At 40.7% G+C, this 12932-nt stretch overlaps 1 protein-coding gene across 3 annotated transcripts; it reads left to right on the top strand.

Annotated features, from left to right (window-relative positions):
* The first annotated feature begins 351 nt into the window (after positions 1 to 351).
* On the top strand, positions 352 to 12660 carry dcp1b (decapping mRNA 1B). Of its 3 annotated transcripts, none has more exons than XM_046071692.1 (10): positions 352 to 751; positions 1155 to 1195; positions 1427 to 1554; positions 7674 to 7740; positions 8084 to 8246; positions 8480 to 8578; positions 8988 to 9675; positions 10044 to 10255; positions 10446 to 10658; positions 10767 to 12660. In XM_046071692.1, the coding sequence occupies exons 1-10, from the start codon at positions 593 to 595 to the stop codon at positions 10842 to 10844; spliced, it is 1848 nt and encodes a 615-aa protein (XP_045927648.1). In that variant the 5' UTR covers positions 352 to 592; the 3' UTR covers positions 10845 to 12660. The 3 variants fall into 3 exon arrangements, with proteins under 3 accessions (XP_045927648.1, XP_045927647.1, XP_045927649.1); XM_046071691.1 differs by having other exon boundaries at positions 8931 to 9675; XM_046071693.1 differs by lacking the exon at positions 352 to 751 and adding an exon at positions 960 to 1049 and having other exon boundaries at positions 8931 to 9675.
* The last annotated feature ends 272 nt before the right edge of the window (positions 12661 to 12932 follow it).

Below are 12932 nucleotides of genomic sequence, written 5' to 3'. Positions count from 1 at the left end.
TGTTTCCACACAAAGTGCCCCTACACACATATATACTACTAATACAGAGGGCTGTAGCTCATACATCCCAAAGATACATCCTGTTAATGCGAGAAAAAAAAAACGAGAAATAAAAACATAGCCTATTTCAAAACCAATCCACTGGCAATGCAATGACCCTACCTGATGTAAGCAATAATTTAATGAGCTACAGACCTAATGGTACACAGCCATGTTTCTCCTGACATTATCATCAATTTTTTAAGAGAGTATGAAAATCGCTGCAGTTGACAGCAGAACTTCTCATCGATTTTTCCAAGTTGATTGATAAGGCTGAGCTCGCCAATCTTGCTATGCAACTACTCATGTCTAGTTGTTTACAATCTCTGGCTAAACATGGCCGTTGACTAACTCACTCATGTCAGTTAGAACTCGGTAACTCTTGAAAATTTTAAATTTACAAGTCTTAATTTGCAAAACAGACTGCAGTGTAATTGCCGATTCAATTGTGTGTTTTTACTTTTTTGTTGGTTTGGTTTTAATCTCATCGTTCTGTGAGTCGTTAGCCGCTGAAGCTAGGTAAGTTAGCGAGCTAACTTCTTCATAGGAAACAATGACTGCGACTTCTGCAGGTAGCAGTAGCTGCCTCACCGCTAAAGGACTGGACATAAGTCTGGCTGCACTGCAGCGACAAGACCCATACATCAATAACATTGTGGACGTGGCCAGCCAAGTTGCTCTGTATACTTATAACAACAGGGCAAATGAGTGGGTAAGCCTGAACATTTGTTAAGAATATAATGTGCTAACTTAGCTTAGCGTCGTCATCCTCAGTGGTAAGCGCGCTTTGCCACTGACAGATGTAACGTTACTTCAGCTGAAGTTATAGTAACGTTACCGTTAACAAGATGCGGGCGTTAAGTTTCATTAGACAGTCAAGTTGAATTAAGTTGTTTGGTCTCAATTATTTTTGGAATGTTTGTTATTTTAAAATATTTGATTTTGCTTGTGCCGCCGACAAGTCTAATCCGTCGACAGATCCATAACACACTGACATGTTTCACATAAAAGTACAGAGTCACACACATTTATTTAGCCGAAGAGTTATGTCAGTTATGTCAGTTATGTCAGTTATATCAGTTTGGTGTGTGTGTGTGTGTGTGTGTGTGTGTTAGGAGAAGACCGAGGTGGAAGGCACCCTTTTTATCTACACAAGGTAATGAAGTTGATGCTGGATTCTGACATCTAAGAGTCTAAAGATTTTCCATGCCAAACTTTACTTAAAGTACGGTTTTTAGAATATAGAGAACTCCTCTTTAACAGAAATATTGAAACAGCTATTTTAAAATGTTAACATGCAAAAAAAGTGCACAGCAGCGCATGACATAGCTGAAGTGCCTCTTTCAAGTTGTGATTGTATTTCTGTTCTGTGTCCTCTGTATTTCAGACTTGCATCTCCCAGGCATGGTTTCACCATTATGAACAGACTCAGTATGGAGAACTTGACAGAGCCAATCACCAAAGACCTGGACTTCCAGCTCCAGCACCCCTTCCTGCTTTACCGCAATGCACGATGTAAGGAGAAAACACACACTTCTTATGTCTGCCTGTTCATTTTTGATACCTTCAGTTTTGGGTCTGACACATTGTTCTCTCTATATGTGTTGAGCGCAGTATATGCACATATTGTGAAATTCATTGCCGTAAATAAGTAACTGTCTTCGCAAACAGTTCTATTGTTCAGCCACTTTCATTGTAGCTCAGAGTATTCTGAATGTTGACCAAAATGTAACTCTTAATCTTAAAACTTTTAAGATATTAGCTTACGGAAAATTACAACAGAACTTTGGTTATGCAGGGATCGGTTACACTAGAGTGAGACAGACTGTCACAGACTGTGCAAACATAGATGCCTAAATACCAGGACGAGTCACATAGACTAAATAGTTTGGAGAGCCTGTGCTGTGTTTCACAAGCAGCCAGACACAGTGAGACAAACTTTTGAAAGATGGAGACAAAGGCAAACAGGGAAAGAGTGAAAACAAGAGCTAGACAGAGAAAAAAACAGTTTAACCAGAAAAAAAAGATGGATAATAAGATATATCAGAGTCTTCAGCCTGTGCATATAGAGAGGTAGATAGGGAGAAGGACTGGGGAGAACATTTAAACAGACAAATAGCTAGAATTGTGTGAAGTGCTCACTAACACAGTTTTTTGACAGATTGAACAATATTTGAGAGAAGTAGGCCTTTTGTGTACATAAAGAAAGTCTTAGATCTTTGAGTTCAGCTCATGCTCGTGTTGCGTTTATAATTTTCTTCAGTGTAATTCACTTCAGAATCTACAAGACAAAATATTTGTGACTTTAACAACCTGAAATTTGATCACATCGCACTTAAAAACGGCAGATGTATCTATAGCCACAGGGAGGAAGGTAGATAAAAGATTAACAATTTGATAGAGTGACCAAAGCGGGTAGGACGCTGTTCATTCGAGTGGGAAATGTTAATTCCATATAAGGAGCAGAGGTATTGTGGTGACTCCAATTCTATCAACCTTTCTCCCTCTGAGACCTACATCTGACTTACACACACACACGCACACAAACATGTTGCAGAGTGTGCCTGTGGGAGAAGAGCTTGACAGCACTACAAAACCAGCCAGCAGAGATTAGATACACCACAACAGTCACTGATAAAATAAACACACATACACTCAGGAATCGCTGACACACACAGACCTCCCTCCCTCTCCGTCATGGTCTCACACTCTCCATCAGGCTCAGTAAGAGGCAGGTGGAATGCTCTGTTTAGATACCAGTGGATTCCTTACGCCTGCTTTGATTCCCTTACTGTAGTGCTTCATTTGTCTTACTGACACTTATACAACATAGACATTATTAAACATCCTGAAGGCTCAGTGAAATAATGTGTATGACATCAACATTTCTCGGTAACCTCTAAAACCTTTTATGCCCGGTTTAAATGCACTCAGGACACATTAAACATGATCTGTGATAGTGCTGACCTCTAGATGTGGTCAGAGCATTGGTAATAAGGGGAATAAATTGCAAGTGAACAGTTAACTCTCATGTCCTGGGAAGGAAAGACATTTAAAAACATATAAAGCCAGTAATCACAGCTCAGCTGATGACTACTTCCTAAGATAAAAAGGAAATATGGGCAGGAGTTATGTGAGTTTAAGAGTGGGTGGGTACATAGCAAACCTAATGGTCAGTGGCTCCAGCCGATAACACTGATTGAGGACGGATAATAAAGCACCCAAATAAGGAGAGGTGCAGTATGGTTGTAATCAAACTGATTTTTATCACCGTAGCTGCTGTGATTTACTAGGCTTACTGTTGTTGGACCCCAAATGAAATGTTTAGCATGCAGATGTGACATAAGATTTAACTAACAAAACATATGTGCACATAACCAGAGAAACGGCACGAGAAATCAAAATGTCACTTTACCAAGTACAGCAGGCGAAAGCCAACAGTCACTGAGCATTTACTGGATGATGGTTGTGTGTGTTTGTGTGTGTGTGTGTGTGGGCGGGGGGGGTTCCAGGAACAGGAATCCATCTCAGCTCAGAAAAGATGTTTTTTCACCGGCGAACACCTGATCTGTAAGACAGTTTAGGCCCCAGGCTGTTGGTGATGCTGCCAGCCCCACTGTGTCGTGACCTCTGTGTGCGAGTGTCGTGGAATCTTATCGTTAGACAAACATGTAACTCTCAGTGCTGCCATTACTTCCTGGAATGGCAGTTGGCACACAGTGGCACCACAGGCTAAAAATAAGCATTGGAGATATACCACAGAACAGGGCAACATTCAGGGAAGAGAATTTTAGTCTGAGCAAGCCATTCTGGCAAATATCCTAACTGATAGAAGGCTTTTTATATAATAATTTTGGATGTATACATTGTATTTTATATACAGTATATTCTCATGTTGTTAGTTCTCCTAATGAAGCAGAGCCCAAAAGTGTTGAATTTTGTTTATTTATTGAAACTCTTAATTGAATAATCAGATAATCCATGTAAAAGCAACTATTTTGGTGTTAAATTATTTACAGCCCTAATTTGTTGGATTATCATCCCTTTCGTTTTACACTGTTGTTGATCTGAGCTTAACTAGTTGTATGCACTGTAGCCCACTAGCCACATATATGGCATGCCTATGGTGTTCTGTATATCAGGTGTACGGACAGTCTTACCTCCAGGTGGGACGTATGTGTATCCCAGATCTCTCTCTGACACCAGCAAGCCTTTAAATCTGACCTCAGGTTCCTCCTCCAGTCTCTCATGTTTGGGTTTCCTCTGAAACAGGCCTCTCAGCATGGCTCCTCTGGTCTCTCTGGAGTCTCAACGTCTGGTTGTACTTTCCTCTTTGATTCTCTAGAACTTGAAGTTGCTCAGACTACACTTAAATTGCAGCTTCCGTAATTCCTTATCTTGTAAAAAGTTTCAATGAAGGTGATGCCAAAGGTGATGTGACACTTCCTCTTATAAGATTTTTCTTCTTCAGAGGCAAAGGATACACTACTGTATTGAGAAGGACTGTGTAAATGACCCTTTAGTCAGGTCAAGTTGTGCTCATACAGCTTTTATAGTAGTTGTGGCAAAGCCTCCATAGAACTGGGCTTGATTATCAAAAAAGCAATTTAAACGTACCTGCAGTTAAGCCTCAGGTGGAAGCTGTAAAGGTTTAACACTAGTGGTAATGTCTTCATAAATGAGAGTTTCTTTAGCTATAAATCTCGTTATTTACTCCTCCTCCAATGTCACAAATTCCATTCCTACAAACAAAGGAAGTGATGGTTCTTCTCGGACAACATTAATTCCAAGCATGGATGTGTGTTACTGTAAGAACCTAAACCTGACAAACCTCTAGTAAACTAAAAGAATATCAAATCAACACTGTTACTCATGACTGATGCACTGAGTTCTCCCCGCAAAGCTGATCACATACTGCAGTAAAATCACACCTAATCCATCTAGGACAACACTGCTGCTAACAAATATGTCTGCATTTCTAGCTATACAAAAGCTAAACAAAACATAAAAAAGTATTCTTTGAGTAGTCCCAGTAGTGCAGTTTGGGTAACAGCCAAACAAGGTCAAAATTTAAACCTGGAAAATGCGGTGTTGGCTGTGGAAGATTTACTGAAAGTGTATAAATCAGATACAACTAAAGATGTCTTCTTTTACAATCAAAGTCCCAACAGAGTAGTTAAAACAGAAAACGACAGGCTGAAGCGTTGTTGAAATCCTCATAAGATTAAAAATGACTTTTTATGCGTCCAACTCCCTCTGAAGTCCAGTCAAGTAGTTGCTGAAGGTGTACAGCAGAGGCTGGTTTGTCGTGGTCACAGTGGCTGTGAAAGGACCACACAGATTCAGCCCTGGATCGTGTCACAAACTTCAGTCGAGATAGTATTGCAGAAGTTTCCGGTGCTCCTTGTTCAAACTGTAAATGGATGCTGTCTTAATCAGAACGGACATTTCTCAGTTAGTGAACCCCTCCTTATAGTGCCCATGTGACTGTTGAGTGGAGTTTGCAGTCCAGTTCACTTGGTTAGGATCTCCACTTATTCAGTGCAGACGTCCCTCTGCCTTGCTTCCTCTCTCTGTCTCCAGCGTTGTTGACTGGAACCCCTTCCTTTCTAAAATTCACCCTGAAAGCTTAACCTTTGTTGGTGCTACTGGCTGTAGTCTCTCTCTCTCTCTCTCTCTCTCTCTCTCTCCCCCCACCCCCCACCCCCCTCTGACTCTATCTATCTTGTGCCGGTTTAGACTTTTGGAAGGTCAGGTCAGCTAAAAACCTGTGTGATAATCTCCTTATATTAAACATTTTCTGTCTCTTTCCCATCCCTTTCTTCTCCTGTCTTTCTTTCTTTCTTTCTTTCTTTTTTTTTTGAGAGAGCACTTCAGTTCAACATTCAGTCATTAGCAAAGCTCAGCCTCTGTTTCTTGACAGCTAAATTAATCTTTCCCTTTTTGATGGACTTGTTGATAATCTCATCTCTAACACACCTCTCTTCTTCCTATTTTATATCCATCCCGCTCCTTTTTTTCTCAATTTTCCAGCTCTGTGATTCTGACTGCGTGTCTTTCTGTCTCTGTCAAACAGTCTCATCCCCAGTGAGCACTAAGTGGCTCTGGCTCCACCAGGCAGTCTCTCACTGCAGTTACTTATTTGGTACTGGGGAGATTTTCCCAGGCTCAATTGAACTCTGTGTGTCTGTACATACGTATGTGTCTCTGCCTCTCCCTCTCTCTCTGTTCCCCTCATCCATACTGACCTCAGTGGCTTTGTCCAACCTGATTTGTAGCCAAGTGTGTGTAGTTTTGTGTATATCTGTGTTTGAGGAATGTTTGTGTGTGTGTGTGTGTGTGTCTTTGATAGGACTGTGGTGGTAACTTTGATCACCACATACAGTAGACCCCACTTTGCTCTCCGTTCTGTCTGGCTTTAAATCCTGCCGCTCCACTTCATTCATAGGTCTTTCTATTTCCTTTGTTTATTTTTCTCATGTCTTTAACACCTCACCTCTTTTCCTTTTTGGACCTGGCCTTATCTTTTCTTCAAGAGTCACTTTAGAAAGTAAGTGTGTTGAAGTGTGAGATGGTGTCCTGCTGTCTCGATTAGGGGCTTGGTATCAAACCTCAATACTTTTTTAGGTACAAACTGAAACGTGTTTGCAATACTGAGTTTCAAATGTTAAGTCCCTAAATCTGGGGTTGTTTAGATTCAAATTCCTTTCATCTTATTTTTTGATCCAACTAAATCATATTTTTGCCAGTTCTAAACTGTATTTTATGCAGACAATGTTATTGTTCAGCTGCTTATGTTTAGACAGAATTAGATTAAAAAAAGCATTGATATGATAAGTAGGGTATCCAGAACAAGTATTGTTGTGGTGTTTTTAGTAGTTCAGGTACCTCATTGGCAGTAATGTTTTTACACGATACCTAGAGACTAAGTGGATAAATGAAACAAGTTCAAGGCCAGTGGGATCTGGACCCTTTTTTTGTATACCTTCACTGTTTATTTCCTTGTCCTTTAATTTTGTAGCTGGGCAAAATTATGATTATGAGTCTCTCCTCGCTGACTGGAATTGAATAATTATGCAGCAACGCTACCTGTTTCAATATGCTTTTAGGAGTCAGTGCAAATGAGTCTAGTAAAATGAGTCACTGTGTAATTTAATGCAACTTACTTGCTTACAACCCGCTGACAAATGGGTGTTAGTGTTGCCTTTTCCCTCCCTTGTTGACCATGTTTATGTAGTTGAGAGGACTCCTGGGGCCCATAATGGCACTGCTGGCTTCTGTTCCCATCGGGAAATGACTCATTTTAAATCCTGGGCTTAGACCCAGCAGGGCTAATAATAAACCATTTACATGTCTGTCGGGCCTGCGATGATGTCACAGCAGCAGAGTTGTACGACGGCATGTCTGTGCATTCATTTAATTGTAACGGTATGGCAGATCAGCAAACTCATTTTGTTGTCTGCTGACCTTACTGACCGGCACATCAAAATTCAACAGGCACTGTCATTATGTCAACGGCTAACTTGATTTTTAGCATTTTAGAGTGGGGCATTATTCCAGACCCATTTTAGTTTATGAAACATGTTCAAAAGTTCACTTCTCGTTCTCTCTCTTTCTCTTCCCCACTCCCCCAGTGGTTATCCATGGGATTTGGTTCTATGATAAGGAGGACTGTCAACGCATTGCCCAGAAGATGAAGATGTAAGTGCTAATGTAACCACAAACTGTATACAGCACTTTTAAATTAAATTCTGTGAACAGTTCGTTTCTTATCTTGAAACAAACTCTGTGCACACAACATTAACTACATGTGTTTATTAATAGATCTGTGTCTGGGGCTTAGAGCCAATAAATGGACAACAAATGATAACCATTGTATGTTTGAATAAGCTTGGTTCCCACAGTGAACAAATGTATTTTGCTTTGTAGAAAAATATATATTTGGTGTAAAGTTACAGTAGTAGTCTTATCCTGACAAGAAGACTCAGCTTTACTGCTTGTCTCGTGTGTGTGTGTGTGTGTGTGTGTGTGTGTGTGTGTGTAGTCTGGCCCAGCAGGAGCAGGTCCTGGTTCAGTCTCAGGGTGGATGGTTGTCCCCTGAAGGAGGACGGCGAGGAGTGGGAGGAGAAATAGTCAGAGGAGGAAGTGAAGCGAAGTCAGTGGACATCATCCAGATGTTGACCAAAGCACGGACAGAGTATGATAAGGTAAGGATATATAGGGTGGTTGAAAGAAATAGAACATTACAGATTAATATTTTTGATGGAAAAATATGACCTTTCATTCAATTGTTTGCCTTTCATCATACTGACCAGCAGGGGGTAGAGAATCATCTAAGATCTTCTTAAGTCACTTATTGTATCATCATTCTTTTTCTGTTTCTCTGCTGTCTCTCTGACTGTGTATCTCCCTCCCTCTCCCTTTTATGTATCTCTCTCAGGGCCAGTCTACATCAGAGCCAAAGGAGATTGGTGGCAGCAGTGTTCTCTCTGGAAACCCCAACTTGATCAAACCAATACCTGTTAAACCGAACACTCAGGTAAAACACCCACTTCCTATTTCATTCCAGGCTTACATTCAGTACATCATCTTTCCTTGATGAGCCCCTTCATGATAATATTTGTGATGCATAGGAGGGCCTATCTGGTCCACAGCAAGAGAACAAATGGGATGTCAAAAGGTATCAGCTAAAGACGACCAGTAACAGGAAGTGTTGCCATAACAAACTCAGTATTGACTTTATCCGATGCATTACTCAATCCATTTTTTTATTGTCATTTAAAGACCTTTTCATTTAGCCTGATATTAAGAAAATACATCAGAAATAACTACACCGTAGTTGGTTCCCCTTCTCATTCCCTCTCACCCTTCTCTTTGTGTGTCTCATCCAGGACAGTGAAGGTACTGAACCCAAGTCTCTCTCTCTGGCCACTCTTTTTGGCTCTCAGTATCAGCACCACCACTCATCCAAACCTGACCTAGTCTCTCCTTTGGCCACCCCTGGGACGGCGTCATCAACGGTAACAGCCGCTCGGCCACCTGTAGCCCGCACGCTGACATATGAGGATACAGTGAACTCTGCCAGAAGTGTGACCTCCAAGGGAGGGAATGTCGTCATGGCTGGGTTTTCAGATAGAGGGCTCAGGGATGGTGGAAACGTTGTTGCGGGCTTGCTGCCGAGCCCCACTACCGCCCATCAGCAGCAGCAGCAGCAGCAGAACCAGCCACAGCACTGCCCAGCCATCCAGAAGCTCATGCAAGGACAGAGAGGGGTGCTTCAGACCCTGTCAGAGTCCCCCGAGAACAGGCTGTGTGACAACGGGGTGCAGCTGGAGCATCACCACCACCATCACCATATGTACCACCACCATCATCAGCAGCACCACCACCATCATCATCAAAAGCAACAGCTTGACCCAATCCAGAGACTTTTCCAAATCCAGCCACCACCTCCCTCCTCCAACCCTCCTCCCCTGCTGCAGAAGCCCCATCTCTCTTCCCAGCCAGTAATGGTGGATTCTGTGTCATGTTCACACCATCATACGCAACAGACCCAGCAGCTATTTTTCAGCCTATCTAAACCTCAACCAGAGGCACAGCACAATAGCCAGTCAGCCTCAACTATACCGGGACCAGGTGAGACATCTTTTATGCTCTCAATATGCTATGAATGAGCAGTACAGTGTGCCACATACACTTTTTGGGAAAATGTCAATGTAAAAGTGGAGTATTATCTAAATTTTAAGTAAGTAGTAGTCCTTCAACCTTCACAAGTTATGTCAGTTTCCTTAAAATACAGTCACTTTGCAGTTTCTGTTTGGTGTCACAAAAAATTGTATAGTTCTTAATCTGACAAAACTATGTGAGTTAACCACTGATTTAGTATTCACACAGGTATTGTCTCTATATTTAAACTCTTAAATGTCTCTTCCAAGATACCTGTTTTATCTGTGTAAGCTATTAAATAAAGTCTAATAATTGGGTTCCTCCTCCTCTCTTGTCAGGCCTGTCTTCCCAGATGCCCGGTGTGGTGTCGCCTCATGAGCTCCTGCAAAAGCTCCAGCTGGTCCAGCAAGAGCAAAGCCTGGCTTCCCATGATCTCCCTCGACTGGCCGCTCGATTTCTGGGACCCAGTCATGGTCAAGGTGCTGGCTCAGTTGTAGGTCCGGTCCCTAACCAGACCACTGTAGCTCAGAAGGCTACGCTGCAGTTTCAGGTAAGTACTGTGAACTCTGTTAGCTGCTGTCTTTGGCTACTTTACTATTTGTAATTCACATTATCATTCACATGTAAATGTATCTATTGATAACTTACTAAGTAATGAGGTGGAAGCCAGAGTTTCTTTTTTTTTTTTGTTATTGTGAACAACTATAAAGGAGTACTAATAACTGTATCTGTCTGTCCAGGTGATCTCCCCGCAGCGGATACCAGCCACTGTGGCCCCCATCCTGCTCCTCTCTCCCAGTGTGTTCACTCAGGCAAAATCTAGTGGTGGGTTATCAGCGGTTGCCCAGGAGAGCTGCCCTGTCCCCTCAACTCTGTCCAGACCCCCGCTGCAGGAAGAGGGCAGAGTTCTGTCCAGAAACCAGCTTCAAGCCACGCTGCTCCGTCTGATCCAGGTAAGAATTATGTCCATGGCCTCTCACATCACATTGTGTTTATTTGTTTAAACATGCATGCATTGCACACAAACATGCAAGATGATGATCCTTGCTTGGGTGTTACAGACTGACAGCTCATTCTTGGACACCATCTATGAAGCCTACATCAGCCGCTTTGCTAACGACTCAAGCAGCAAGTACTGATGACTCTTCACACCCTCTTTTCTATGCATACACCCTGTCCAGAGCAGTGAGGCTCATTCTTACACTTAATATGGATGTACCACTTCCTCCTCCGAATACCACACCGACTGTATCTCCTCTCCCCAAAAGCAGTTATCAAAAATTATAAACGTGTTTGTTTTTATATTCCAACTGTTCATCCTGTGACTTCTCTGAAAAATTCTCTGAAGCTGAAGACTGCTAATGTTAGGCACACATGTGGCATATCCACACAGTCTTGACCTCAACTGTAGTTAGGGGGAAAATGTAGCCTAGTTCACTCTCAGTGAAGACCAAATATACTGCAACCTCACTTGTGTTTCAATTTAGTAGTAACCTGTACTTGTTTTCACCAGATGTAGCAGAGTTTTATGTTATATTATTTTTTATTTATACTATGCAGTCTTTACTCCGACTCAGTTGTCTTAACACCAGCCAGCCCTCTGGGATTTAACAAACAAGTCTTCCTAGTCTCAGAACTTGTGCCGAAGGAAATGCTCAAACAGCCTTAACAGACTTGAAGCTGACTTAACTTATAAAATGAAGTGTCAAACACGTTAAACAGAATTTGTTAGATTTGAATTCTTTTAAGTTCTTTCTAAATTAATTTTAAGCAAATATATTTTACTACCCAAACTCCTTTCAAGTTAAAGTGATAAAGTGATACCTTGTCATTTACATTTTTTCTCCTTTTTTTCAGCAGACATTAGCTGTGATAAATATAGGTATTGGTATTTTAGTTACAATAACTAAAAGTTGTCACTGAACATTATTATTATGAGTAATTTAAAATGACACGGTATCCGTCTAACTGGAAGTAACAAGGAAAGTACAGGAAATTAAATGACCTGCACTACCTCACAGAGAGCTAGTTAAGAGGTGTAACTGTGTTTTTACCTAGATTGTCAGTTATGTCATTGGACAGTTTTAAAGGTTAGATAATTTAATTTCAGTTTAAGTTTTTCATCGTAACCTTACGAAATATCACCCGAGTAAATTCTCGTCCCTGCCAGAGCTGCTGTTGCAACTTGATTTCATGTCACAGGTTCTGAACATTCTCTCTGCCAAACAAAACAACTTCCCCTCAGGAATAATAAAATGATTGATGAAATACTTCACTTGCTTGGTTAAATGGAGATTTAAGGCAATAAAAATTCAGCAAAGAACGTATATAAATATATCTGATAATTGTTTGGAGTTCACACGCCTGTTCAAAGTATAGTAGAGAATGTTATCGAACATGTATTTCCAAAATACTGTTACACTATATGTACTGTATGAAATGTCAACCAGCTAAACTAAGTGTCCCACGCAATATCCCTTAGTAGAGGAGAGAAGTCAAAAAAATATTTAGTTTTGTCTGGGTTTGAAGTTTGTGTTTAGCTCCAGTGCTAAACTTATATATCGTGCCAGACTATACAGTAGCAACCAGAGTGCACACAAACAGCAGCAACAGAAAAAAGAGAATACATGTACCAGAATATTTTTTTCTTCCTATTTTTGTACTCAAGAAGCAAAATGTATTGTTGTCATAGTACAAATAACCAGCATGTTACAGTACTAGCTAAAATATAAGTAATAGACACATCTGCAGTTATTTGTAAGAAAGCTTTGTTCTTTTAATTCAAAAGATGTCATCCATAATCTTTTTTTTAACGGTGTCAATTAAAATAATATGAGACAATGGAATGTCAATGGACAATTTTTTCCATAATTTGTGTTTCTTTTTGTCAAGAATGTTTTGCTCTTACATAAACTGGAATATAGTTTAATTGGATATTAAATGTTCTCAAACTGCCTTTGTTGTCGCTTACTGTCTTTTTTGTTGTGTATATGGATCAGTATGGCTAACTGGTATTTATTATTATTATCATTCAAGATTGATCCTGCCTGAAATAACACTAATCAGAGGTGTAAAGGTACACTTATTATTGCTTTAATGTCACATCACTGCTTTTTTTTGCCACAATCAATAATGTCTACAGTGATTAATCAACTGTTTTTCACACACCCAGCAGTATTGAGAGACCTTGACCAATTAACTCTAATAGACTTTATACAACATTAGTT

The sequence above is a fragment of the Micropterus dolomieu genome, linkage group LG16 (genome assembly GCF_021292245.1).
Source record: "Micropterus dolomieu isolate WLL.071019.BEF.003 ecotype Adirondacks linkage group LG16, ASM2129224v1, whole genome shotgun sequence".
NCBI classification, from domain to species: Eukaryota; Metazoa; Chordata; class Actinopteri; order Centrarchiformes; family Centrarchidae; genus Micropterus; species Micropterus dolomieu.
This window is presented reverse-complemented; position numbering and strand designations above follow the sequence as displayed.